Source organism: Solanum lycopersicum, chromosome 9 (genome assembly GCF_036512215.1).
Source record: "Solanum lycopersicum chromosome 9, SLM_r2.1".
NCBI classification, from domain to species: domain Eukaryota; kingdom Viridiplantae; phylum Streptophyta; class Magnoliopsida; order Solanales; family Solanaceae; genus Solanum; species Solanum lycopersicum.
In genome coordinates, this window is record NC_090808.1 from 56,968,834 (window position 1) to 56,996,089 (window position 27,256).

Here is a 27,256-nt window from a genome sequence, read left to right on the forward strand (position 1 = left end):
ATTGTTGGTTGATTTTTTACCATTTTATTACTCACTTAATTCATAATAGATACAAATTTAATTCAATCTATAGATCACTATGTTGTTTTCATTAGTAACTTGTTTAAATTCTTTATTAATTTACTCTTTTGATACAACTTTAATATTATGTAATACATTTTTAATATAAGTTTAATTGATTTGCAAATTGTTATGATTGAATTACTTGCTTAATTCATAACGGATACAAGTTTAATTCAATATATAGATAACTCTCTCTTCTTTTCATTAGTTACTTGTTAAATCTCTTTCTTAATTCACTCTTCTGATTTAACTTTTTGTGTAAAACACTTTTTATACAATTTCAATTCATTTTGCAGTTTGTTGACTTGATCACTTGCTTAACTCGTTATAGATACAAGTTTAATTAAATCTATAGATTATTTTCCGGTCATTTCATTAGTTACTTTGTTTAAATACTTTCTTAATTTTTCTCTTTTGATTCAACTTCAATATTGTGTAATACAAGTTTAATTCATTTTGCAGTTTGTTATGATTGAATTATTTGTTCAATTCATAATAGATACAAGTTTAATTTGTCTATAGACCGCTCTCTGGTCTTTTCATTAGTTTGTTTTTTAATTCTCTTTTTACAAATTCGACTTGTGTAATACATTTTTAATAATGTGCAAGAAAAATATGACTAATCTAGTTGTGTTGTTTTACTTCAATTAACGATGGGAGTCTAGCAACAAACATATTAATTACTTGGTAAATGGTGCGTTGATAAATATGGAATCAACATTTGTCACCCCCGTTTCTATATATGATTGTTGCTCGATTCTTAGTAGACACATCAACAAGTAAGTTGAAATCAGACATAAAATTGGTGAAATGTCTTCTCCAATTTAAATTCATAATGAATAGGGCAAAAGTATATGTCAAAATCAAAAAGGAACAACGAGATATGTCAAGATACTTTTTATGTGTCACAACAACTGCATCAATGAATTTGGAGATTAATTCCGCCCTCGTTTCACTATCATGTCCAGACACTTCCAAAAAGTATGAGGGTTATACACAATTTGTACTTCTCTAATACATTTAATGATATTGGTGATGCAATAAGCTTAATTGACTTTGGATCATGTGAGGAATTTAATGAGCTAGAATAATTATAACCAGTAGACATCATTGTTAATATTAATCACTCTTTATTTGAGAAAGATCAAGTGTATAAGAATAAATATGTATTCATCCCTACACTAAAAAACAGTCTAATCTTAAAAACATTTTCAATTCAAGACATCAAGCTCAACTAGGTAAGACCTAAATTCAAATTACTTTAAATTATAGATTGTATATTACTGTTTTTCCAACAATTATTTGTTACAGCACCTAGGAGAAAATTGTAGTTGGAGTTTACGAGCTTCAAGCTTGAAAATAATCTCAAATGTTCAAGATAAAGGATTTTGAAAGCGAACACACATTTGTTGCTACATAATTCACTATTGGAAAGAAAAGCAACCAAAAGTGTTGTTGGGAGTATTATTATAGGTAAATGTGTTGAATCAGATGTTATTACACACCAAAATATATACAAAATGACATGTTAACTGAATATGGTGTGCGACTGACATATATGTAAGTTTGAAGAGCTAAAGAAGCAACTATTGAATTAGTCTGGGGTGATCCAATTCAATCATATGAAAAGTTAAAAATTACTTTCACATGCTAGAGACAACTTATCCTGGTTCTCATATAAGATTGCACAAATAAATTCAACAAAAAGATGTGCTTCCGTTGAACAACATTATCCTCTTTAAAAAAGAGGTATTCAACATAATTTTGAATCAATCAAACTAATAGATTTCAGAAAATTGAAGGTTAAACTAGCAACAACAAAAACAATAGAGTAGAGTTTATTTCCAAACTTTGCCACAAGATCTCATCTACATCATAGTTTACATGGTTCACAGACTATTATTTATTTATTTATGTTCACCTAATTTGAAAATAACTCACTTATTTCACATTTATCTATCCAATACCCACATATCACTAACTATTGAACAACAATCAACAAGCCAATTGATCTTTGAAAGTAGATATTTCCTCAAATATTGGTAGTCTTCTTGATTTTGGAGGAGCCCATTCATTTATAAGATGTTCAAGCCCATTCATAAAGTCATCATCCAAATTTAGGCCTGGAAGATTTTGCAAAAATGGTGGTGGTTGTCTAGAGTCCAATTCCACTAGCAATTCCTCCACACGTTTCCTTGTTTTTGGATCTTCGGAACCCGCATAATTACCTCTCCAAACTTTTTCAAGAATATTACGAGCCTCATCATATCGAGCTTGCTTTATTAAACAATGGGTCAAATTACATGCCTTGTTGCTGTCTGCATCAATTATTTGGGCTTTCTTATACACAACTTCTGCTGCCATAAAGTTCCCCTTTTGCGTATAGGCCCAGCCCAAATTTCCCTGTAACAATTGTACTAATTACGAAAAATAGCAATAATTTATGTATTTACAAAATATAGCGGAATATATTATATTTATGCACAAGCATAATATAGTGTATACATGCCATTGTATTTTCATTTTGTGATATTTTTTGTATTTTACATAATACTTGTATCATCACTTGAAAATGTATGGCTTACTGAGAAGAATATGTATATCGAAACATTAATTGGTTCGAGTGTACGTTAAAATGAAAAAATATATATGCTGACAAGATTAAGGGATTGGTTATGTATTAAGCCAATATCGTAATACTCATTAAATAAGATAATAATAGTTGTGATTAATTACCAGAATTCTTGCTGTTTCTTGCCTAACAGAAACTTGAAACTTCTTGCCATGTGAACGAGCAGTTTTCGAAGGTTTACCATTGAAGACCTGCCCTTGGTATATTTGTCTCAACTTTTGTTTCAATAGTGCTATTTGTTCATCTACTTTTCCACATTTCTACATATATACATGTAAATACAATAATTAATTAGTCCATATATAGTGGGAGCAATATATATGTAACGAGAATATAATTAAATAATATATAAATATTTTTTTCTATTATTTTAAACTTTTAGATGGAATAGTCAATATGATATCTGAACACTTAAATTTGTAGATGAGATCGTCACACATGTATATTAAAAAATTAATATAGGGTGTGACAATGTAAGTGAAACACTTTATGTACCATCCAAAGTTGTATTAGTGAAACGTTAAATTCCTCTTTTCCTATGTAATTTCCTTTCTTGGTTTTTACTGTCCAACTCCAATATCCAAAATTCAGTCCCAACTAATATTTTGGATTTTCATAGAGTATAGAATAAAAGTGATCTTCACTAAAATAAAAATAAAAATCTCCATTTTCAAGACTTTTATTAACTCATAGTACCACATCATTTGGTGGTTTCCCCCTATATAGTGATGACCAAAATAAGAAAGATTATGAATAAATAATGTTTAGTATATTTATGAGCTAGTTATTAAAATTGAAAAATATTATACCAAATGAGACTTTGAAGGTTATTTTTTAAATTTTTATGAATTTGAACAATTATTACCTTATAATGTATGTAAGGTCGGAGCTAAGTGTTCGTTGACTATGAGTTTAGTCGAATTCAACAGTTTGTGATATTTAAAAACACACGCACTCTCTATATATAACTTCAAAATAATAAAATTCAAAATTCATAAATTTCAAATTTTGAAAAGTTAGCGGGCTAAAAAAAGATGAAGAGGAATGGTAATTGATATATACCTTGAAGAGATCAAGAAGGACATTATCCAGGGATTGTTGAGCCTGTTTGGAGCAGAGACATCTAAAAGAATGAATAGCTTCAATAGCCTCTTCACTTCTATCAAGTTGTTTCATAACTATAGCCATATCTTTAAGGGCACTATCAACTCTATCTCCTCCATTTATCGCCTTCCAAAACCATACTATCGCCGCCTCTGGCTCCTTCTCAACTATCTGAAATACATGCATGTCCACATGTTTTGAATAGATTTTTACTTAGGTAAACAACATTATATGCTATTCTATTTAACTTTTCAATTAAGAGGGGATGAATTAATTGAAATTTGGGAAATTTACCTGAGCATATTTGGCCCTAACATAAGGTCCATCACCTGAAGGAACCTTATGAATAACATGAAACAATACTTCCTTCTTCATTATTCTCTCTTTATAAATGCAAATCTTTGTTACAAAAAGTTGTTAGATAGTATCAAATACTCTAATATATAAGATGAATATCAAAATTTGGAAGAGAAGATTCAGTTAAATTTGAAGATAGACAAATTCATGAATAGTGATGCATAATTGGTTGAACCTGGACGAATATCCGTCTCTATAACATAATACAAACATACATGCCCCACTTGCTTTTATTTTCCTTATCTTCTAATTCATATTATATTATATAAACGGAAAGATTCAAACTTCAAAGTTGAATTATCATTTTATCCTTATATTAAAATAATTAAATAAATTTTATAAAATATAATTAAATATTTAATAAATAACTCATTTAGAGTGGTGCATGAATCAAATTCACATTGATAATTAATTACTCTATTGTAAAAATCAGGAGTATTTGAAAAGTTTTTCCATTAAAAAAAAATTGATATGGACTAAAACCATTGAACTAATTTAATGCAAATTAATTATCTAACCAAAGGTCATCATAGCTACTTCTATAAATTACCTAGCATGATCTTCATGTAAATGACAAGAGGAAGATGAGAGATTATCATGCAAAAATGAACTTTGCAAATCATTTTGTGTGCGCAGTAATTTATTTATTTTTTTGTTATTATCCGTTCCTTTTTGTCTGTCCTAAATATTATATATTTCCTTTTTATATATGTTGATGTACTTCCGTATGATTTTGTTTTTGTATTAGAATATTTTGTGTCCTACATGAAGAAAATAGTAATATACAATTCATGTTCTGCTATGTATCTTAATTACTGATGAAATTCATATTAATGAAAGATTAATCAGTTCATTTGACATGCTTATTTGGCTCTCGATAGAGTGTTCTACTTTAGTATAAATATATTTTTAAAATTATTATTTATGAGTAGTGAGAAGAATGACTAAATGAGAAATCATATATATATATATATATATATATATATATATATATATATATATATATATATATATATATATCCTAAAATAAAATGGCCCATCTAATTGGAGATAAAGAATGGATGATACTCTATATAGTATATATGTGATTGAGGTTGTATTTTTATGTTAACTTTTCGTTTATATGTATAATTTATTAATCTTATTAGTCTATTATTTGTTTGTTGGAACATTCATTCCTCAAATTGATCATATATCTAGAATAAGTCATTTTGAAAAGTTTATATTGCTCAATTTATATTAATTATTCAAAGAGAAATGTTATGAAAAAAAGAGTATTATTCTTTCTCTTCATAAATCATGTGTACAGTACTTTTTATGGTTAAAAAGAAGACGTATATGTGATATAATGATAAAAATAATTGACATATTAATCATGGTAATGGCTTCAAGTGTGTTTCGTAATATACCTAGTGTTTATATCATAAATTTGGATATATGTACCACATTGACGAAATGTTTTAGCATTTATAAATTTTATGCATAAAATGTCTATCTACTGTGATAATAAGCTATTTATCGTTGATGTAAAATTTTAACTATAACTGAAAAATTGTCAAACTCCCATGTATAGATTATTGATTGGAGCTGGACTCATAAATAGTTAAGTAGTAATTATTTCCAAACTAGAATGTCTACTTTTGCCTTAGAGATATTATTTTATTTATGATAATGTGATATTGTTCTGCTTACTTATTGATTGTTAATTATTTCTCATACACATAATTTTTTAAAATTAAAAGTTCAATGTGAAGAGTCCTTCTCCATTATTTATGTAAAAACACTTTGAGAATTAAATTTTTGATATGCTTTTTAAGAACCAATTTACTAAGATTGATATTATCATAGGAAGGAAATTGCACCATTCAACATGAAAAGAAAAGAGAATGAGAGAAGGATAACAAAAAAATAACAAGATATATCATCTATTTAATGTTCTTCATATTATATTTGTTATTATTTAGCGAATAAAAGATAAATGGTAAAACTACTATTGTTAATTTAAGCATCTTTTTAATTACTTAACTTTTTAGAATATAAAAATTTAATAATAATAATAAGGGACGAACGTGCAAGGCACGTTCTCAGAAACTAGTATATATACACCATAGTGCTTGTAAGGGTGTCCTATTGAAAAATTCAAGGTTTACTAAGTACGCAACCGAGATGGTCTTCTTATCAAAATAACCTAAGTAAACATTTAATAAAATCTTACGGTATCTAGTGTTTACTTTCTGGTTATATAAATTATATAATTTTAATTGGAACCAATATAACACGTCTACCGAAATAAAATACATACTCATCGGTTACTTATTCGTAAATAGTTTGTGAAAAGCTACAAATATACATATCTTGTTCACTTCCAAATGTCATCAGCTTTTCATCTTCTTTACCAAATTGTCCCTTCAAGGAGTTATGAACCTGGTCATGTTATGCAAAATAATTAACTTCACCAAAACATGGAAGGGGAGTTTTGGCATTTATCCAGTCTATCTTCTAGACTGATCTAGAGCGGGCGGTTTAAGCTCAATCCACCCCGCCCTAACCCCTACACTAGTAGGGCAACAAAGGTAAAAAAAAATAAATCAAAATCTCAGAAAAAGACAAAAGGGGGAAAAAAATTAAGATATACATATACAGCAACGATAAATACTTTGTGAGAAATTGGCTACTTGACTTTGGCTTCATTAAAGCAAATAGAGGATATAAGCTTTTCCACATTCCACGATGCTGAAAAACAATAAAATCACTGCATATGAAACAACCCACAATTTCATGCTTTTCTTTCTTTAGACCTACTTTGGACATAATAACTACTAAACCAAGGCATCTGTGCAAAAACACAATGTGCCAATCCCCTACTAAGCCTGGTTGCCACCACCTTGAGGACGGAGGTCCATGCGTCCACGTCCGCGTCCATAACCTCTGCCTCCTTCATATCCAGAGTCTGAGTTTATGTGCATAAAACAAGGTTCAACAGAAATACAATAGAAAAATTCCAAGGAATATCATAGTTTTAAAAGAATACAACAAAGTATCTGTGTAAGCAGTACAAAATGCAAACTCAAGGAAGTATACTTACCACGACCTTCCCATCCACCTCGGCCCCAGTTTGAGTAACCACCATTTCCTCTGCCCCTGTTTGAGTAACCACCATTTTCCCCGCCCCAGTTTGAGTAACCACCATTTCCTTGGCCCCTGTTTGAGTAACCACCATTTTCTCCGCCCCTATTTGAGTAACCACCATTTCCTTGGCCCCTGTTTGAGTAACCACCATTTTCTCCGCCCCTGTTTGAGTAACCACCATTTCCTCGGCCCCTGTTTGAGTAACCACCATTTCCTCCGCCCCAGTTTGAGTAACCACCATTTTCTCCGCCCCAGTTTGAGTAACCACCATTTCCTCGGCCCCGGTTTGAGTAACCACCATTTCCTCGGCCCCTGTTTGAGTAACCACCATTTCCTCGGCCCCGGTTTGAGATACCACCATTTTCTCGACCCCGGTTTGAGTAACCATCATTTTCTCGACCCCAGTTTGAGTAATCACCATTTTCTATTAAAACAAAATTACCACATTTACATCATCAATACATTAATGAGCACATTACTTCACCGAGATCTTAAGTAACAGAAGAATACCTTGATAGTTTCCATATCCACCTCTGCTCCAACCACGTCCCCTCCCTATACCACGACCTCGTCCTCGCCCATATGAATCTAAAATGAAGTTGTAGTGTATTCAAGATGTTACACAAGTTTCCAGTTAAGTCGAGTTCAATTCTGCAAATCATTTTGTTTAGTGATGTTGCCTGGTGCCTCATTACCTTCATTACCAGCATAATAGACTCCACGTGTTTGTCTTGGAGACTGTTGCTGCAGCTGGGGCTGGTAATTATTATACTGTGGCTTCATCTGTTCAACCTCAGAAGGAGCTTGATACCTATAAAAATGAAGTTGTATTTTGGGCCATGAAGAGTAAGATAATAATCAGTTAAGACCACATATTTTCAGTGACAAAATACATTAACGACCATCAGAAAAACAATTCAAATAACGATCATTGAATAGTTAACAGGCTGCCATGTCAAACAACAGGAGCAGCATACATAGAGAAGCAGACGAAGGCAGAGAGTTACCCAGGGGAATTGTTGTTCAGCTCTTGTGTTGACAACGTGATTGAAATCACTGAAACATGGCGGGTCTGCTCCACACTATATTGCAAAGAAAACCAATTTCCAGAAATTAGTACCACATGAATGCTAGTCATGCTTAGGAATACACACAGTGCGAGAAGAAAACATTATGAGAGTAAATCAGGGGTGAAACTTACGGCAAAAGACCCTCTTCAATTGGCTCCCATACATCTGTTATGCTTACTGAGCTGATAGCAGTGTCTTGATGAAGTATAGGCACTCTTCTCTGCAAAAGATTAAGATCATTGAGTAGGAGAAAGAATAGAAGAAGTAGAGGAAGAAAGCCATCTAGACCAGAGAAAGCTACCTTGATGATCTCCGCTATAGCAACTGCTTTGCTAATTGCCTGACCCATTGCTTTCAAGACAATCTCTTTCCCATGCCTCTCCTGAACAGACAATTATGATATGTACTTTGTATTAGCAACTAACAGAAAAGGGCTGGTTTTATCATTGCAAATGTTCAATTATAGAAGAAAATCATCCCACCAAAGACAGAGGGAGAAAGAAAATTTGATCTACATATAACCACTCCTTAAGTCCTGTACTTGTTAAGACAAGTACGGATGAGCTAACCAATTATATTAATGGTGAAATTCCATAAAGGGTGTCATATGCATGATATGTCAAAATTTCAGGAGCTAGTAATGTCATATAAGAGTAAAATTGAGCCTCAGAAGCACCACATATACACAAGATGAGTGCCGCAAAGATATGGATGTTAAGCCTGCCGTGTGGCCACGCAAAATAATACGAGAATCTAAAATGGTTTGTGATGTTCTAATTAGACTTACAAATACACATATGCCTAGATGTGACAGTAAGATGATTTAAAAGAGGTTATGGAGAAAAGTCTAGAAAAATCCAATATCTCTCACAATTCCATGCTTATTTAGCTAAGGACATGACACGATGGACATAAAAATCAATATATAGGTGATATCATGAGGTTAGTCTATTCATGGTTTGACTTTTATGTTAATGTAGGGATAAGTATAAAACTCATAAAAACATTGATTTGAAAAGTTCATTTTTCTTAAAAGAAACTACTTAATATTGGAATGAAATGACTTGAATAGAGTGAAATGAATATAGGGAAATTCATATAGCCACTACAACTAATCTAGAATTCAAATGTAGTTGATTAAGTGATTGGTTATAACCACTCACGTAAATACTTGCCAGTGTCATATTTAAGGTATTTGAAATACTGATAGTGAAGTTGAAAGTTTAATTTTATCAGCAAAATAAGGTTTGTAAGGTCTATCGGAAACGGCATCTCTATCCCACAAAGATAGGGGTAAGGTTTGCATACACCCCACCCTCCCCGGACCCCACTTACGGGACCACATTGGGTATATTGTTGTTTATGAAAATATGGTTTGTGAGACCAGCAAACTTCTGTCAAACAATTTATTGCAGCTTGATTCAAGGGACATATATTAAATTAGCAGAAAACTTTAAACCTGCTAACTTTGGGGTTACTTGATGCAATACAATAAGAAGCAGTGCAACAGAGGATATACTGGGAAATTCTCAAAGGTTTAGAAGAAACCGGCAGTATTCTAGTCCGCATCTTACAAAATATCCAGCAATAAAGGAAACATCATTTCCCTTTTCCTCTACCTCTTCATTTTTTATTTGCTGCACCGTAGCCCGTAGGATATTAACATCCATTGGAACTTGATATGCATCAAGTTAGGCAAGTAGACTGCTAATAACGCAAAAGTTACCCTCGTATTTCACATTGCAAAGCAAAGTTACATTTGTAGCATATGTCAAAACATCCACTTAATCATTTTATGACCATGAGAAATTCACTCATAGATTTTCACATGGTGCAAATCGACTTGTACATAATTGTACACAAGCAGCCACTTTAAAACTTACAGAGCCTTTCACTTCTCCATACTATGTCACCCTCAATCACATGAATATTTCTATTCCTTTTATCGAATGTTAATTTTGTCGAAAATGTACTTCCATAAAGTCCGAAATCTATAACAAATCTATTGAATTGAAAGGTAAATGGAGTAACATACACTACATTATATCCGTTGTAAGCTCCACGTTCCATTTAAATTTCACAATTCAAATAAGTATCATAAGCACAAAAATGATCCAAACAGCAATAATCTGAATAACGCATTTGCAATAGGTCTATATTAACAGCAATAATCTGAATAATCCTATTCAATCATCTACGTTACCCGGAATTTGAAGCATAATACTGCATATCCATTCGTTCAGCCAAATTCATCTCAAATCAAATAATTTTTTAGATTGACTATCAACTTATGACAACGCTCTCTCTTTATTGCGGCTTAGGACTATCAATAATACTTTTTATATAGCCGGAGTTAAGCACAAGAAGTAAAAATTAACATGAAAAAACAGCCAGGCCTTAATCACCAAAGGAATTCAGTATCGGATACTTGACTATGGCAAAAACAAAGTGAAACAGGCAAAAATGCAAATATGAAAATGGAAAAATGGCGAGTTACCTGAAGAAGAGTATTAGCATAGTTGATGTAGTTTCGAACAAAACCCTGTGAAGTGATTCGAATCTCGTACTCATTTATGGGTGATTCTGGCTTCGGTTTTTCTACTTTTTGGTATCTATCCATTGTAAAACCCTAAAACCCTTTCTGCTTCTCTGTGTGCGAGTGTGAGAGAAGATGGAAGGAAGGAAGGATGGAAGAAGGTAACCAAATAAGCTAACCCCTTAACTACAGCATGCATCACATGGATTGAAATATTTTAAACATGAAGTTTTGGGCCTAGTGTAAAAATTTGGAAAAAATTTATAGCCCAATACCTTTTAATTATGAGAAAATTTGTTTAGGCATCACTAAGAATTTATGGCTATAATTTGGGGATTTATAATTCATAGCTAATGTTTGAGATGCTAAGAAAAAAATTATATATATGTCCTCTCTCACTCACTCTTCTCTCCTCTCTCTTAGCCCCTCTCTCTTTCTCTTTCTCTTTCTCTATGTATTATGTATGTCCATCACTCTATGTATTTATTTGTGTTTCTACTCTTCTTTGTTTGTATTTCATATTTTTTGGGATATTAGATGATCAATTTATTATATTCGTAAGTACAGTTTCGTTGTATCTTTTTTTGTAATTTATATTTACATTACTCTCTATATATATACATATATATGTATCTCGATACACATATACATAGGTATACATACTCCTCAAAGTTTCTCGAGAAAATGAGGTAAGAATGCCTCTTAAGTTTTCAATTAAAAAAAAGGGACAAGTGGGTCCCTTTTTTTCTCCTCTATTTTCTTGTTTTTAACATTAATAAAAAGGGACCAAACTATCAATTTTACAACTTAAGGACTCAAAATAATATTTTTAAAATTTTGATAAAATCCCAATTTAAAAGAAATTTGAAGAGTTTTTCATTAATAAAATAGAATCAAATGGGCAAAGGAACAACAAGTTGGAAAAAAATCAATTTTTTTCAATTCTAAATCATAATTCAATAATTTCTATTGTGTTTTCTTCCTAGCAATTTTTCTTCTCTTTTCTATTTCAAAATATCAAAACTAGGGTTTCATAAAGAAGAAAATCATTGTCATATATCTATAACTTTTTTTGTTATTTTGCATTGCATTTATTCCGCTTGAAGTTAAAATTAACTAAAAAGAGTTTTTTCGTCTGTATAAAATTATTTTGTGTTAATGAGTTAGCCAATTTAGTTGTTTCAGCCAACAACTTTTAAAGTTGTCTGGACAACTACTGAAATTATTTATAAGAATAATTATGTATATCTTTCAGATACAAAATGGTGCAACAACTGCATGTAATTATCGGACGATTAGATAAGTTGTTTTTGCAACTACGACAGCTGTTAGACAACTGTGTTCAGTTGTTGATCAATTGATTAGTTGTAGGACAAACAATATAATTATTGATGTTTAATGTACGATAATTACACATTTTTCTATTGATCCTATTAAGTTAATTTTATATCATTTACTAACTTTTTAACTATTTTAGTGTAGATATAATGTGTCAATATAAGAGGAAAAAAATTGAAACATCTTCATCGAATCTAGATGCTGAAGATAATGATGAGAGCTATACGACTGCTAATAAAAGAGGTACTGCAACACTTCAAAATAGTTAGAGCAGCAATGACTTATTAGCAAAATAAAAAAGTGAAAAAACAGCGAGAAGCAATCTAGTGAGATGGAAAAAAATTGTAAGAGCAGCAGTGACCTGTTAGATGAAGAAAAAAGTAAAGAAAATAGCAAAAATTCAAGCGAAAAAAATTAGATGATGAAAGTGATGGAGATAAATCTAGTGGAGAAGAAGAAGGTGATGAAAGTGAAAGTGATGGAGAAAAACTTGATTCAAGTTTATGATTGCAATATTCTTGTGTGTGATGAGCTGACTTTTCACATTGATCCAACTTATTTTTTATATTGTGGCCCAAACTACTCAAGCAAAGCCGGATGTTCAATTATTTGTTTGAAAATTTGTTGAATGTTGCATGGTCATATGAGCGTCTAAAAAATGTGCCGAGTAACCATTTTTGTGCGGCATATGGACCCATATGCTTGTATTTTTATTGATCACTTGCTTGTTGGGATGAATATGACTTGCCTTAACTTAGTTTATACTTAATAATGTACAAAATGGCTAGATTGATCTTCAATTATTATTAAACGACTTAGTTTATACTTAATAGTTCACAAAACGACTAAATTGATATTCAACTATTATTAAACCACTTAGTGTATATCTAATAATCATACAAAATCGTTAGATCGATCTTCATTATTATTTAACGACTTAGTTTATACTTAATAGTTTACAAAACGACTGAATCGATCTTCAACTATTATTAAATGACTTAGTTTATACTTAATAATTTACAAAATGACTAGATCGATCTTGTGTTATTATTAAACGACTTAGTTTATACTTAATAGTTTACAAAAGGACTAAATCTATCTTAAATTAAGACGACTTAATTTATACTTAATAGTTTACAAAATGGTTAGATCGATCTTCAATTACTATTAAACGATTAGTTTATACCTAATAATTTACAAAATGGCTAGATCGATCTTCAACTATTATTAAAACACTTAGTATATACTTAATAGTTTACAAAATAACTAAATCAATCTTCAGTTATTATTAAACGACATAGTTTATAAAACTACTAAATCGATCTTCAACTATAATTAAATGACTTAGTTTATACTTAATAATTTACAAAATTACTAGATCGATCTTGAGTTATTATTAAACGACTTAGTTTATACTTAATACTGTACAAAATGGCTAGATTGATCTTCAATTATTATTAATCGACTTAGTTTATACTTAATAAATTACAAAACGACTAAAGTGATCTTCAACTATTATTGAACCACTTAGTTTATACCTAATAATTTACAAAATGATTAAATCAATCTTCAGTTATTATTAAACTACTTAGTTTATACTTAATAGTTTACAAAAAAACTAAATCGATCTTCAACTATTATTAAATGACTTACTTTAAACTTAATAATTTATGAAATGACTAGATAGATGTTCAGGTATTATTAAACGGCTTAGTTTATACTTAATAGTTTAAAAAATGATTAAATCGATCTTCAATTAATTATTAAACGACTTACTTTAGACTTAATAGTTTACAAAACGACTAAATCGATCTTCAGTTATTATTAAACTACTAAGTTTATACTTAATAGTTTACAAAAAGACTAAATCGATCTTCAACTATTATTAAATGACTTACTTTAAACTTAATAATTTACGAAATGATTAGATCGATCTTCAGTTATTATTAAATGGCTTAGTTTATACTTAATAATTTAAAAAACGATTAAATCGATCTTCAATTAATTATTAAACGACTTAGTTTATACTTAATAGTTAACAAAATGACTAAATTGATATTCAATTATTGTTAAATGACTTGCTTTATACTTATTAATAGTTTACAAAATGACTAAATTGATCTTCAATTATTATTAAACGACTTAGTGTATACCTAATAATTTACAAAATGGCTAGATCGATCTTTAATTATTATTAGACAACTATGCAAAGTTGTTAGACAACTCTCCAATATTGTTGGTTAACTCTTCAATATCGTTAGACAACTAATGCAGTTGTTTGAAGGACTTGACCTTTCAACTGTTACAGTTGTCCAACAACATTAGAAATTGTTAATATAAAAATTAAACGCTTTTGATTAAAAGTTGTTAAGATACCAACATTAAGTTGTTTTCTAATAATCGTATCATTAAGTACATGTTATAAATACGACAAAAAGTACATTTTTATAATTCTTCAATTGACCAACAACAAAACACAATTGTCAAACAACTGCACTAGTTGTTGGGATAAAATCTACTATCATCAAACAATTAAAGACAATTGTTGGACAACAACAAAGACATGCCTAATTATTTCAATAAACAACTTTGATAGTTGTCCGGACAACTACGAAAGTTGTCGACTGAAACAATCATTTTGGGTTCACTAAATGCAGCTCAAGAATTAACGCAAAGTGATTTTTATACTTATCAATAGTACTCATTTTAGTTTATTCAAAGCTTAAACAAAACAAATACAATGCAAAAAACTCAAACATATATATTTGATATTCTTTTTTCATAAATTTTTCTTGATAGATCTTCTATATAAAAATATAATTTTGCAAATAAAGGAAGATGAAGAACAAGAAGAAAAAGAAAGAAAGATTGACAAATATAGTTACAGTTGAAGAGGATCGGTGGAAGAGAATGAAGTTGAGAAAGAATGTCTTTTTTTTTTTGGTCTATTTTGATAAAATTTTAAATATTTAAAGGTAAAGAAATAAAGAATATAGAGGCAACGTGTACAACTTAAAAGCTTAGAGCTATTTAGAAAATACTTTTAATTTAATTAATATTATTTATTTATTTGTCACTTTTACTCAATATTTAAAACTTGAAGGAGTATCACCTAATTGCCTAACTTCTTTGCCCCTTTTAATAGACCAACCCAAGTTTCTCACTCGTCTGCAATAGATACACATATACATAGATTTACATACACACGTATACATAGATATATATGCTCCTCAAAATTGTTCACTCATATTCCACATGAAGATCTAACAATAATTTAAAATACTTCTAAAATTTTAATTTGTGAAATTCTTGGAAAATAAATGTTTTTAATGTTCTTTTCGTCTCAAAATACTTGTCGTATTTTAATTTATACATATTTAAAAATATAAATACTTGATTTTTTTTACATCTTAAGATATTATCTTTTATGATTGATCATTTACTTATATGCTACGAAAGAAATATTAGTAGTCTTAAATTAAAAACAATTACTATTAAGAGATGAAAAAAACTAATTAATTAATTTTGCCTTAAGCTTCTAAAATGAAAAGTATTTTGAAACATATATTTTTAGTAAGAACGACAAATATTTAAGACGAAAAGAGTATCATAAATTATGTTTCCTTAGTACTTCCTATATTCACTATTACTTGTTCACTAAGTAGATTTACATTTTCGACATATTAAAAAAAGATAAGTTTCTTTTTCAATCTTACACTCGCTATTAATTATTTATTCCCAAATTAATCTCCAATACCTAAGGTTATACATTAATTAATATGAGTATTATAATAAAATATTCGTAATTATCTTTAGTTATTAAGGGACGTGCAAAATACAAGATGGACAAGTAAAAATGAAGGGAAAAATCACGAATTTACTTTTAAACTTGTCTCGAAAAGTTAGGTATACGTTTAAACTATCATGTCAATCTATTACACATATTTACTATTCAAAAATGAATTATTTACCCCCTAAAACTGATGTGGCAAAAAATAAAATAAATAAAAGCTCGTCTGATAAAAAAAAGAGTAAAAGAAATAAATCAAAAACATCTTTTTACCATCATTCTACCCCTACCCCCACCCCTACGACATGCCTCTTCTTCTTTATTTTTTTCTTCATCACTTTTCGTATTCAGTTTCCATCTACTCCACCTCCACCAGAATCTTCTACCCTGCAATCATATTCTCAATGATTATCTTATTACACCATTTTTATAATATTTGATTTTTCTCTTTAGATTTGCAGGTGGTTGATAAAATTTATGATTGAGTTTAAAAAATAAAAATATAATGATAAATTTGTTGGTGATGAGTGACAAAGAAGTGGGAATAGGAGGAGGTGAAGACAAAAAAAAATCAATATTGACAATGTTGGTGGTGATAATTGGTGGTGGTTTTGTACATTTTGATGGTGATTAGTTTGTTTGTAGGTGTTATATTTTGTAGTGGATCTTTATAATTTTTGTGGGGATGACAGTGATAATGTAATTTTGATTTTGAGTTTGATCATAGGTGGTGAAATTTGTGGTAGCTATTTTGATTTTTACGGTGAAACTGTAACATCTCGATATTTGAAAGAACTAGAAAGAGTTAAAATTGGAAAGAGTCATTTTAGGAAAGAATGAAAAATCTAAAAGTTATCTTTCCAAATACAGTAGGAAAGATATTGGAATTATCTTTCCAACACCGTTGAGTTTGTATGAGTGAGATAGATATTCCTATTTGAAGTTGGGTTGTTCAAATAAGGAAAGTCTAATCAGGATTTTGAAGGGTAGTTTAGTTTTTTTCTTATCCAATTACTTTTCAATTTCGTTTTTGGTAATTGGTTGAGCATCTAAACAGAACTTGGTTAGTTTACGCTTCTAAAAAAGAATTAGGGTTTTGAGATAAGAGAAAATAAGAGGAGAAAAAGCAATGATTTTATCGATTTCTTGGAGATTTTCATTTGAATTTCGCCAAGAGTTAATTCCTACGAGGTATGTGAGTTCACATTGTATTGAGTTTGTTCACCCACGCGCCAAACATGTTTATTTCAATATGATTTTCGTCTTAAAAGATTGAGATTTTGATGTTTTTGAGTTGTATTCTTGAATTCCTTTCATTCTTGAAATTGAGATGAGATTGAGAAGTTCTTGAGAGCTTAAGGTCGAATTTAGATTTGTGTTTGATTAGATTCGTGTGTACATATGTTAGGTATCTGAATCTAAAGAAAGAGGAATTGAGAAAAAAAAAATTGAATTTAGGCGAAGGGGGCTTAGAAAATGAAGAAGGAACAAGTCGGACAAATCTGAATACTAGGTCCATGTCACGGACATGTCCCTCGGGATTGACAAAATTTTCTCTGCGTCGCGGAGTGGTCAAGAATCGTTCTTCCTCAAAAATTCTGCAACCAAATAATTAAATGCATCTCTGCGTCGCAGACTGGCTTCGAGACAGTAATTTTTTGATTTTTTTTTATCATGTTTAACTATCTAAAATACTCCTAAACATTATGATGTCTAATCTATCACAAATCACAATCCTTGAATCTATAATTCAATTCAAGAAAAGTTAAGAGTCAAGTCAAAAGAAGTTAAAAGCCAAGTCAAGAAAAGTTCATAGAATTTTATAAAAGTCTTTCACAAACGTTTTAACTTTATTTTAAGAGTTAAGCTTTGAGTGAGTAAAGAGTAAGAGTAAATTTTATTTCTTCAAAGATTATACGGAATAAGTATTCCCAAGAGTTAAAATATTTTCAATTTGAGCAAGAAAGGAAACACCAATTAAAAGAGAGCTTTTAAGCTAAGTGTTGACACCCAATTTTGACCGACCTTTAACCATTTTTAGGATTATATTCGACTAAATATGTATTTTAAAATTTACTTAAAGTTTTGAAGTTTTAGTCGATTTTTCTCAAAAATTATATATTTTAGTATCGTTTACTTTATAAAATTATTGTAAATATTATTTCAAATGTTTTAAAATCTAGATGATTTTTAATTATACAAAAAATATTTTAATGTATGTAGTATTTTAATGAAATTATTTAAATTCTAGCCTATTCTATTCTAATTTCTTCCAATTCTAGCCACTCCAATTTTTATTACAATCATAGCCACTCTTTCATTTCAATTCTAGCCACTTTAATTGCAATTTTAGCCATTCTATATCTTTGTCAATCTAATTTCAAAACATCATCTTTTAATTCCATCCGTCCATCTTAAAAAAATAAATCCTATATCAAATCCTAACACTTCATCTCTATTTAATCTAACGGTTAGGATTAACTCTCTAATTCTCTCAACATCAAATGACCAAAACCTAAACTATTTCACTCTCCCCCCTCTTTTCAGCCGCCTCTCCTCTCTCTCTCCCTCTCCATCAGCCGCCTCCCATCTCCTCTATCTCCATTATTTCTGGCGGAATCGCCACCCACCAGAGGCGGCAACCCCTCTCTCTTTTCCTCTCATTGTTCTCTCTTTCCTCTCTCCTCGCAACAGCAGCCGGCGCACAACTCCAGCAGCTGCGCGAGACCAACCAGCGCCACCAGCAGCTGGACAACATCGAGGGAGGCTGTTCCAACTAACGCCTCCCTCCTCCCTTCTTCTCCAGCGCCTCCCGCCAGCATCACAGCAGTGACCGGCGAGCAGTCACTAGCAACTGCTCCAGCCAGTAGCAGCGATGCCGGCGTGGACGAGCAGCAAGGATGGCTAAGCAGCAGCGGAGAGCAGCTCCGACAAACAGCAACTCCAAGCGAACTCCTCTTCTCGCTGGCAACATAAGAAGCTGGACAGAAGCAGCTCGACGGAACAGTGCAGTAGCAGCGTCCAGATGCACGATAGCAGCAGCTCCGCACAGCGATCAAGGCAACATTCCGGCGGAATTCAAAATTCTGTTAAAGACGGATCTGTACAGATCCGTCCAGGTCAGTGTCGTTTCAATTCAAACCTCATTCAAATAAATTTTCCTAGCTTTGACTGAATTACATGCTCGTACTATGCAAGAATAATTTCATGCTACTATCTCGTCGTATGTTTTTGTGAGGCAATCACTGTGATCTTTCTGGATTTCTTTAAATTAGATATCTCGGTCTTGTTAAATTTCCCTCTAATATCTCTTTTTAGCTTGTGAACCGCTATGTTAATCTGCTCATGTTCTAAATTATTAAGGGATATGATAATTGATGATTCCTAAATGTTTGTGTTATATGATTTAAGCCTTTAATTAGTGATAAGATGAATGCCTTTTATTTTATTTATTCTATTGCACGCTAAGATGATGTCTAAATCCTCTTATGTTTATAATGAGTTAAACCAATTGATCTTTCAATATACATCTATGTGCCTTTGCCTTTAGCATGCTTATTCTACGTGAAAAGTATGGCTTCTCCGGATGTTTTTATAATTATGCATTATTGGTAGCTTTATAAATTGCGTAATCCGTTCATGATTGTGTCTCCGTTTTAATATTCGGGTGTGTTGGTTAAATTTAAAAGAATGTGTTGCATGGATTGAAGATTAGAGTTAACACCCTCACGCCTCTAGTATTATTTAGAGTTGTCAATCCTTTAAGAGTAATGCTGACTCTTTTCTTTTTAAGTTAAATCTATTAATTATGGTATATTGACATGTTTTTGTTTCCTTTTAATTATTTGAGCATGTTGAATGGATTGCTTAGTTTGAATAATAAGGTAATTTAATTTGCTTGTGATATAACTTTATGAAAAATTGGGATTGTTGTTACCTCTCCTAAATTAGTTTATTAGAAAGATGCATAGAATCTCTCTTTGTGATATTTAAGGAAAATGAATTAATTCTTTTTAGTGAATATCTTTTTGCTATTGGTAAATGATGTTGCTATGATAAGTGAATATTTGGTACTTAATTGGAAGCAATATTGCCTTGTGTATTATTCATTATTTTGCCATAAATTATTCCGATTTGTCTTATTATTTGTGGAATGATTTTATTTTGATTATATTTGGTAATGTTTGATTGATTTATTTCTCTTATTAAAGAGATAATTCCTCCATAATTGCTCAAAAATGATTCTTTTCCTTTAAAATCATGACCTCTCCACTATTATAAAATAAGACATTTATTTCATTCCTTTCTCATGGTTGAACATTCTTCAACTCACACAATCATTCACTCTCAATCACAGGTTTTTTCATCACTTCCTTCTCTCATTACTCTCTTGCTACTCTAAATACATTAAGATTTTGATAAACATTCAAGTGTTCTTCTTTGCTACCTTGCTTTTTGCTTTTGTTCGAGTAAAGGTTGGATCAACTTGCTTTTCGTTGCTATCATTCCTAATCTGCTCAATCATTATTTGACTGCTTTAACAGGTTTTAAACTTGAAGTTCAAGTTGAAGATCAACCATGAAAAAAGATTTATTTGTTTATTTGAATCTATATATTTTTATTTTTTTTCTTTCTTATTTTATTTATTCGAATGTTGTAACATTTGTAACTCTAAAGATCATATATAAATTTATTTGGGGATCGTCTAGGGGAGGGGGATTTACATGCTTACTTGTTCATTTTTTTTTTAAAAAAAATAATTAGAAATCATGCCTATAGATTTATCTTTAACCACCTAGATTTATTGTTTGTAGGTGTTATATCAATTTTCAATTTGCTTGACGCTTTGTTAATAAGTCTTAAAGAAATAATAACTAGATTCCATTAATTTTTGAATGTTAAAATCAAATCATAATAATTTAATAGGCTGGTTAGGTGTTATAACTTTTAGTATTGTCTTGTCATGTAGAAACCATGCCTAAAGATTATTTTGTTCATATCATTTAGATTTACAAAATCATGCATATATGTGTTACTCCTTTCTTGAACACCTAGAAATCATGTCTATAGGCTTGTAAATAACTTTTAACATATCCATAAAAAATAAAATTTGTTTGTGCGTATTTGTGCCCTCCCCTTAAAATTAGTTAATATTATTTAATTAGTAATCCTATTTGTCTTCTTGAAGATTTCCGCATTCATGATGCAATATGTTTTTTTAATAATGACACTAAATTAGAATCATTTCATGCATTTAACAAATTACTTGGCTTTTAAATATATTTCCTATCAAAACCTTGCAACATAATTTTCTTAACAAAGTCATTATTCAATCTTCCTTTAAAATTTTGGATTGATTATGACATTTTTTATTTTTGAAATAAATTTAAGCACTATCTCCTAACCTATCGTTAGTGGGAAAGTCAAAGGAACTATGAGGTTTAGTTTCAATTTTTAAATTAAACCGATGCATCCTCAGAAATACCACCTACCCATGAATTTCAAAAGGAATTATGTGTATTTATGTGTAAATATTTATGTGCCTACATGTAAACTAAATCTTTTAAATCATTTTCAAAAACATAAATTATTTTTAGACCGACCTCAAATCAAAATTGTTTCTATGGTGGAGGAGCGCGATCAACAATATCGTGGCATCATCCCTATAAAGAAACAAACTTTTTTTTAAAATAAAAAATTCATATTCAAAGTTGCTCAATTTCAAAACTTTACTTTCGTACATATTAATAGCTTAATTTTTGGCAATTTTGTTTATAACATAGTCTTACATGCTTAAATAAAAATAAAATTTGATTGTTTATTTATTGCTATCACCTAGCCTTGCATGTTCAAATTAATAGTATTAATTGTTTTGTATTTGTTATCACTTAGCAAGATTAAATAAATTAATAAAGAAGTGACTTTGATTGTTAATCGTAACACCCACATAGATTGCATGAGATACGGTCGGGACCCACACTTGTGGACCTCGAGAGATGCCTAACACCTTCCCCTCGAGGTAATTTGAACCCTTACCCTAATCTCTGGCTCGTTGACCTTAGTTAGACTTAGTTAGGTTAGATAGGTGCCCTAACGCGCCTTAATTCGTTAGGTGGTGACTCCAAACTCGAAAATCCCAAAGGAGTTGTTAGGTCGTGCACAAAACCCGTTTTCTGCGAAAATGGGGCGCGACATTTGAGCAATTATCTCAAACCAAAAAAAGAGTTTTGTTTTAAAAACATATGAGTTGAGTATATTTTGGGAGTAGTATATATTGAGCACCGATGTGGGAACGCGAGTTCATAATAACTTAAATATTCATATATCATGTAGTCATCATGGGTAGAAAATGATCATACTTTTTAGATGATTCCTTAGTTCTTTTTAGCATAGACTAGTGGATTCACTTAGTTAAGACGTTCTATATGATGACAAAGTATAGGACAATTCTGGCAATATGGACAAGACAATGTATCATCACTTAGGCTCATAGTGGTGGTTGTCGGTTAGAGAAACTACCACAGTATTATATTACTTATATATAAAGTGAGTTGTTATTGCATTTCTTTAACAAATTGAGTTGCTACCTCATGTTTTAAATGCTTTGTATAACTGCATCATTATTGTTGTTTTACTTTGCATTTGAGTTGAATTATTCGTGAGTTGAGTAAAGCCAAGGTAAGTGATCATAAAACAAGCTTATGTATGTCTTGTTTAGTATTCTCCTCGCGCACTCATATATTCAATGCACTGATGTCATTTGGCCTGCATCATTTTATGATGCAGACACATGTAACCAAGATCAGACTCCAGCACATCTAGTTGATCCAGCTGAGCACACAGAGTTAGTTGGTGAGCCTCCTAACTTTTCAAAGGATCCCTTTGATCATGTTTTGCCTTATTATTTTGGTTCATTTAAGTTGTTAGGATGATCAGAGGTCTTGTCTCGACATCCCTCTTTGTTTTAGAGGCTTCATAGACAGTTAGTAACTTAGACATTGTTATTTGTTATGTTAAGACTTGAGTTGCCACTTTTGCCAAGCTGAATATTTTGACCTTTAAACGTTCTAAGTTATTTATTAAATAGTTGAATAGAGATGCATTGAATCCTTGTATTTATGTTTCAAGTCTTTCGCTAAGTAAGAACCAAACCAACTCTTTCAGTATTCAATAGGTCGTCGTGATAGTCAAACGTGTGAATGATTTTTCGAAATAAGTTGAGAAGTACATTTATGTCTTTTCCATAAAATGAATGGATAGACTATTAATTGGAATTAAAGAGTAAATCATTGGTTAGAAGATGAATAGAGAAACTTCACATAATTGGAATTAATGTTACATTAATCTGCCTCTAAAATTCTTGATCATAACATCTGATAAAATCAAATTTCTAGCTATTCATCAATTACTGCACATGCCAGATTTATAGTCTTCATAGCTCTAACACCACAACTGTTTGAACAAGAAAACATGAAGCTTTCAGATTGATCATATACTAAAATCACAAAAAAAAAAAAAGAAAAAAAAAGAGAGAGATCTAATTATAAGGGTTAAGGAGTCTTACATTCAGAATCAGTGGTAATCCAGTTCAATTTAGGGCAGTGATCTATGTGAATTGGAGTTGAGTTTACAGAAGCAAAGTTAATTTGAATTGATTGTTCATGATTCTTTGTTGTTGATGAATTAGGCATTGACATAGCTGAGTAAGTTGTGGAGCAACTTTCAGCATCCCATCTAAAGCTAATTTTGGGGGAATCATTACTTAGTTGATCATCATCTGCAACTGCTTTCAATGTTGCTCTGTTCCTAAAGTTGAATACCTGCAATTACACACCATGTAAATCACCACTAATTTCTAATAAATATTTGGATCTCAATTGCAGTGACGGAGTCAGAATTATTTTTTTAATAAAAAGTGTCAAAATATAAAGAAGTAAATTCAAATAGAAGCCAAGGACAGTCATTATGTAATATAGAAAAGTATTGAGAAAGCCCAAAGTTGGTTGCGAATTTATCATTTTCATTGACAATCTTAAAAAACATCTTTACTTGACTAACTGAATTTAACTCCTAATTCTTGCTAAATTTAGGAGTGTTTTCAACACTTCTCTCTGTATGCTCCTACTAGAATTTGAAATTACTTGCTATGTCATATGACAAATCACAAGTATATCTAAGTTTAGTACTTAATCAAGTAGATAATTATTTTTAAGATCTAGTTCGAGAATGAAACTAATAGTCTACGTCAGATTCAATGATGTTTCAATACTTCTCTCTTATATATAAAAATGTTTTGCCTAGCTACACTATAATTTTCCGATGAACGGTTCAGTTAATACCCTTCGAAGTACATGCGGATCATGACTATAGTAAACAGATATCAACTGATTTCTCCAATAACTCAATTAACAGTTGTTATTATCTCAAAAAATCAACTTTCTTTTTTGACTATTGGTTGAATAAGAAAAATGAACTCTATAAATATCTATATAGTTGTTGAAAGATTAAAAAAAAAAGAAAGAAGTAGAAATGTTCACCTTTCTAGTTATGTATCTAGTTCCCTTATCAGTTTTAGCAGCAGCAGCCCATCTTAGTAGCTCTTTCATTTTAGAGATGCTCATCTTAGCTTTATCTCCCTTAACTTTTTCCTTCTTTTCTCCACCATCTTTATGATCATTCGTCGAATCATGCGTAATAGGCAAAATTTGTGTAATATTTCCTACATGATTTCCAGTTACTGTTGAATCTGCTTTGTTAGTAACTCTAAGGTTCTCTTTTTTCATCTTCATACAATATTCAAATTGTTGGCTCCTATGACAACTTCCTACTCCCCTTAATCGAATTGTACTGTAAAAATACTCTTTTCCAATATCCTTCCTGCACAATATACTGTTGAATAACTCGAAATTCTTGCTTTTCCCACGACAGATCCCAAACAACACAATCTCTTTCGATTTTGCCTTCTTATCTGAAAAATAAAAACGGAGTTAATAAACAAAAGAACAGAGTTCAACTTCTATCAGATCACTATTTATAAGACTTACTATTGACAGTTTGTTTGTTGCTTATAGAAGTAGTAGTCTCATTTGTAGTCTTGAAGAGCTTTTGAATTAGTGTCTGACATAATATATTTGAACAAAGTTAGTATATATTTTTTATGTATATATAACAGGATATGAAGTTGTAAAATTGGATATTTTGATGAGAAAAATAATAAGAAAGCTAGGTCACCTGCATGTTATGATGGAATATATTTTAGTTACTTTACTATAAAGTAAGTGTGCTTGAGACAAGATTTGTAGTCAAATGGACAACGCAGAAGAAATCTATCTGTGCTGTCTCTAATGTACCAAAGATTCCTGTTTTTGGTTATAATATAAAGTTTTAATAGAATATGATGACAAAAATGTGGTAATAAGACACGAGCAGAATCTGAGACAACCAGGAAATGAAATGAGGGATAGTTGGCTTGTTAATATTATAGGAGCAATAAGAGACTTTATATTTATAATATATAATTAAGTGGATTGCTCATGTGGTTGTTACTAATAAGTAGATCTTCAAAAAGTGATTAAGAGGTACTAATTAGAGGTTGTGGCAACTATTTTCACCATACACATGTAGGGTTACTATTGCTTCCTTGAAATGGCCTTCAATATATGGGGCCTCCTTGGGTTAAATCCACTATTTTTAAAAAAAATAAAAATAAAAATAAGAATGGAACTTTTATTACTAAAGTGAAAGTTAAAGAATATTATGTAAACGTGATTTATGTGCAGGATTTAGAAATATATACGGTTTACTGTAGAATTGTACCAAGTAGTTTCATAGGAAAGATACATACTATATACCATTTCTATGAAACTACTTGGTCTACTTCCGTTTAGACTAATCTGACTCTAGGTAAGAAGATAAAATTTTATGAGATATAATATAAGTCGTAGAAATAAAAGTAGAATTAAGACTAACAACTCAAAATTAGCATTAAAAGTAGATTTCTCTTCAACAATGTTTTGTTTCACGGTGAGAAGAAATTGTATTAGTTTCGGAGAACTAAATTTTCAGGTCACAAGACATAGGTCTGATAATCACAAACGAGTTTAGAGACTGTTTGAATTGGCTAAAAAGTTTAAGTCATTTTTAACTTTTAAGAGTGTTTGACAAAGTTATAATTAAAAGTAGATACTCTCGTTCTTTTTAATTTATTTTAACTTAAAAATTACTTAAGTTTAAATTTTTAAAAACTACATTTTATTTTAATTTTTTAAAGTTAAGCCAATGTCGTCCGTTTACTTTTATTTGTTATATAGTGCTTTTCGAAAGTTAATTTGACTAATTTTTAAAGTCAAACTAGATTACATTAATTTGATATTTTTAAATAAAAGAATTAGATATTCAAAAACTATATAAAAAGTATAATAAATTGTAATTTTTTATATATTAATATGATAAAAATATATATTTTAAAATATCAATTAAAATTTTTGTAATTTAACTTATAGTAACTAAGATAACTAAAAATGAACGGAGAGTTACTGTACCAAGCTCATAGTGGAAAGCTTTGAAGCATGGGACGTGTCAAAAGTGTGGAGGCCAGGTCCAATTATTGGGCAAAAAAAGTGTTCTTTTGTTCAGATTAATTGCAAGTAAATCAAGATGGAGATTTGGAAGTTGCGATACAAATCTGATAAATCTTGGTAAGTAGTTGAGAGAGTGTAAACCAATCTTCAAAAAGATTTGGCAGCTTTTTACACATTCTTTTTTAAAATTTATTTAAGTTTACTTGGTTAAAATATTTTAAATTTATCTTCAGGAAAACTTCTTCAAAATATATGAAAAAAATGACTTTTTTGATAAAATTAAAAAATAATAAGTTTTATAAGTAATATTTTAAGTTTATTATCTCTTTCTCACTTATCCGATGTCATTGAATGTTATCTATGGACCATTCCACCCACAAACCGCCACTCCAATCCCATAATATTTTGGTAGAGTATATTTTGCTTACATACTTTTCACTAATAAATAAATAATTTATAGTGATTAATTCCTCATAATATTTTATAAGATTTCATCCATTTCAGACAACTCTTTTTTTTTTTTAAAGTGACTTGGAGTTGGAGGATATAAAATTAAATTTGTTATATATGGTTAGATATAGACTAATAGGAGCTTGTTGGAAAAATCTCTTCCATATTTTCTTAATGATATTTGGAGGAAAAGTGAATTTCTATAAA

General features: G+C 30.4%; 3 protein-coding genes across 3 annotated transcripts; all 3 read right to left on the reverse strand.

Moving 5' to 3' along the window:
• Positions 1-1,872: 1,872 nt before the first annotated feature.
• On the reverse strand, positions 1,873-4,333 carry LOC101260472 (protein SULFUR DEFICIENCY-INDUCED 1). Its single transcript, XM_004247049.5, has 4 exons — positions 4,094-4,333; positions 3,758-3,970; positions 2,800-2,955; positions 1,873-2,466 (listed from the first exon to the last, which is right to left on the reverse strand). Exons 1-4 carry the CDS (start codon positions 4,172-4,174, stop codon positions 2,059-2,061), a joined length of 858 nt encoding a protein of 285 aa, XP_004247097.1. The 5' UTR covers positions 4,175-4,333; the 3' UTR covers positions 1,873-2,058.
• Positions 4,334-6,812: 2,479 nt separating this feature from the next.
• Positions 6,813-11,490, reverse strand: LOC101248712 (uncharacterized). The gene is made up of 8 exons (XM_069288838.1): positions 10,853-11,490; positions 8,657-8,737; positions 8,487-8,575; positions 8,293-8,367; positions 7,981-8,096; positions 7,796-7,873; positions 7,242-7,709; positions 6,813-7,106 (listed from the first exon to the last, which is right to left on the reverse strand). The coding sequence occupies exons 1-8, from the start codon at positions 10,973-10,975 to the stop codon at positions 7,021-7,023; spliced, it is 1,116 nt and encodes a 371-aa protein (XP_069144939.1). The 5' UTR covers positions 10,976-11,490; the 3' UTR covers positions 6,813-7,020.
• An 11,822-nt stretch (positions 11,491-23,312) lies between these two features.
• On the reverse strand, positions 23,313-25,863 carry LOC101261061 (uncharacterized). Its single transcript, XM_004247051.5, has 5 exons — positions 25,251-25,863; positions 25,064-25,136; positions 24,557-24,987; positions 23,584-23,839; positions 23,313-23,471 (listed from the first exon to the last, which is right to left on the reverse strand). Exons 1-5 carry the CDS (start codon positions 25,254-25,256, stop codon positions 23,452-23,454), a joined length of 786 nt encoding a protein of 261 aa, XP_004247099.2. The 5' UTR covers positions 25,257-25,863; the 3' UTR covers positions 23,313-23,451.
• Positions 25,864-27,256: the final 1,393 nt, after the last annotated feature.

What these genes read in the sequence shown, in the direction of transcription:
- LOC101248712 (XM_069288838.1), bottom strand. Translation starts at nt 10,975, where the DNA reads ATGGATAGATACCAAAAAGTAGAAAAACCGAAGCCAGAATCACCCATA. An exon ending in CTATTATGCTGGTAATGAAG is followed by an intron (nt 7,874 to 7,980) that starts GTAATGAGGCAC and finishes ACTTCATTTTAG; the next exon opens with ATTCATATGGGCGAGGACGA. An exon ending in TGGATATGGAAACTATCAAG is followed by an intron (nt 7,710 to 7,795) that starts GTATTCTTCTGT and finishes TTGTTTTAATAG; the next exon opens with AAAATGGTGATTACTCAAAC.
- LOC101261061 (XM_004247051.5), bottom strand. An exon ending in CAACAAACAAACTGTCAATA is followed by an intron (nt 24,988 to 25,063) that starts GTAAGTCTTATA and finishes TTTATTTTTCAG; the next exon opens with ATAAGAAGGCAAAATCGAAA. An exon ending in GATTACCACTGATTCTGAAT is followed by an intron (nt 23,472 to 23,583) that starts GTAAGACTCCTT and finishes TTGTTCAAACAG; the next exon opens with TTGTGGTGTTAGAGCTATGA.
- LOC101260472 (XM_004247049.5), bottom strand. Translation starts at nt 4,174, where the DNA reads ATGAAGAAGGAAGTATTGTTTCATGTTATTCATAAGGTTCCTTCAGGT. An exon ending in TTAGGGCCAAATATGCTCAG is followed by an intron (nt 3,971 to 4,093) that starts GTAAATTTCCCA and finishes CATGTATTTCAG; the next exon opens with ATAGTTGAGAAGGAGCCAGA. An exon ending in AAGAAACAGCAAGAATTCTG is followed by an intron (nt 2,467 to 2,799) that starts GTAATTAATCAC and finishes CAATTGTTACAG; the next exon opens with GGAAATTTGGGCTGGGCCTA.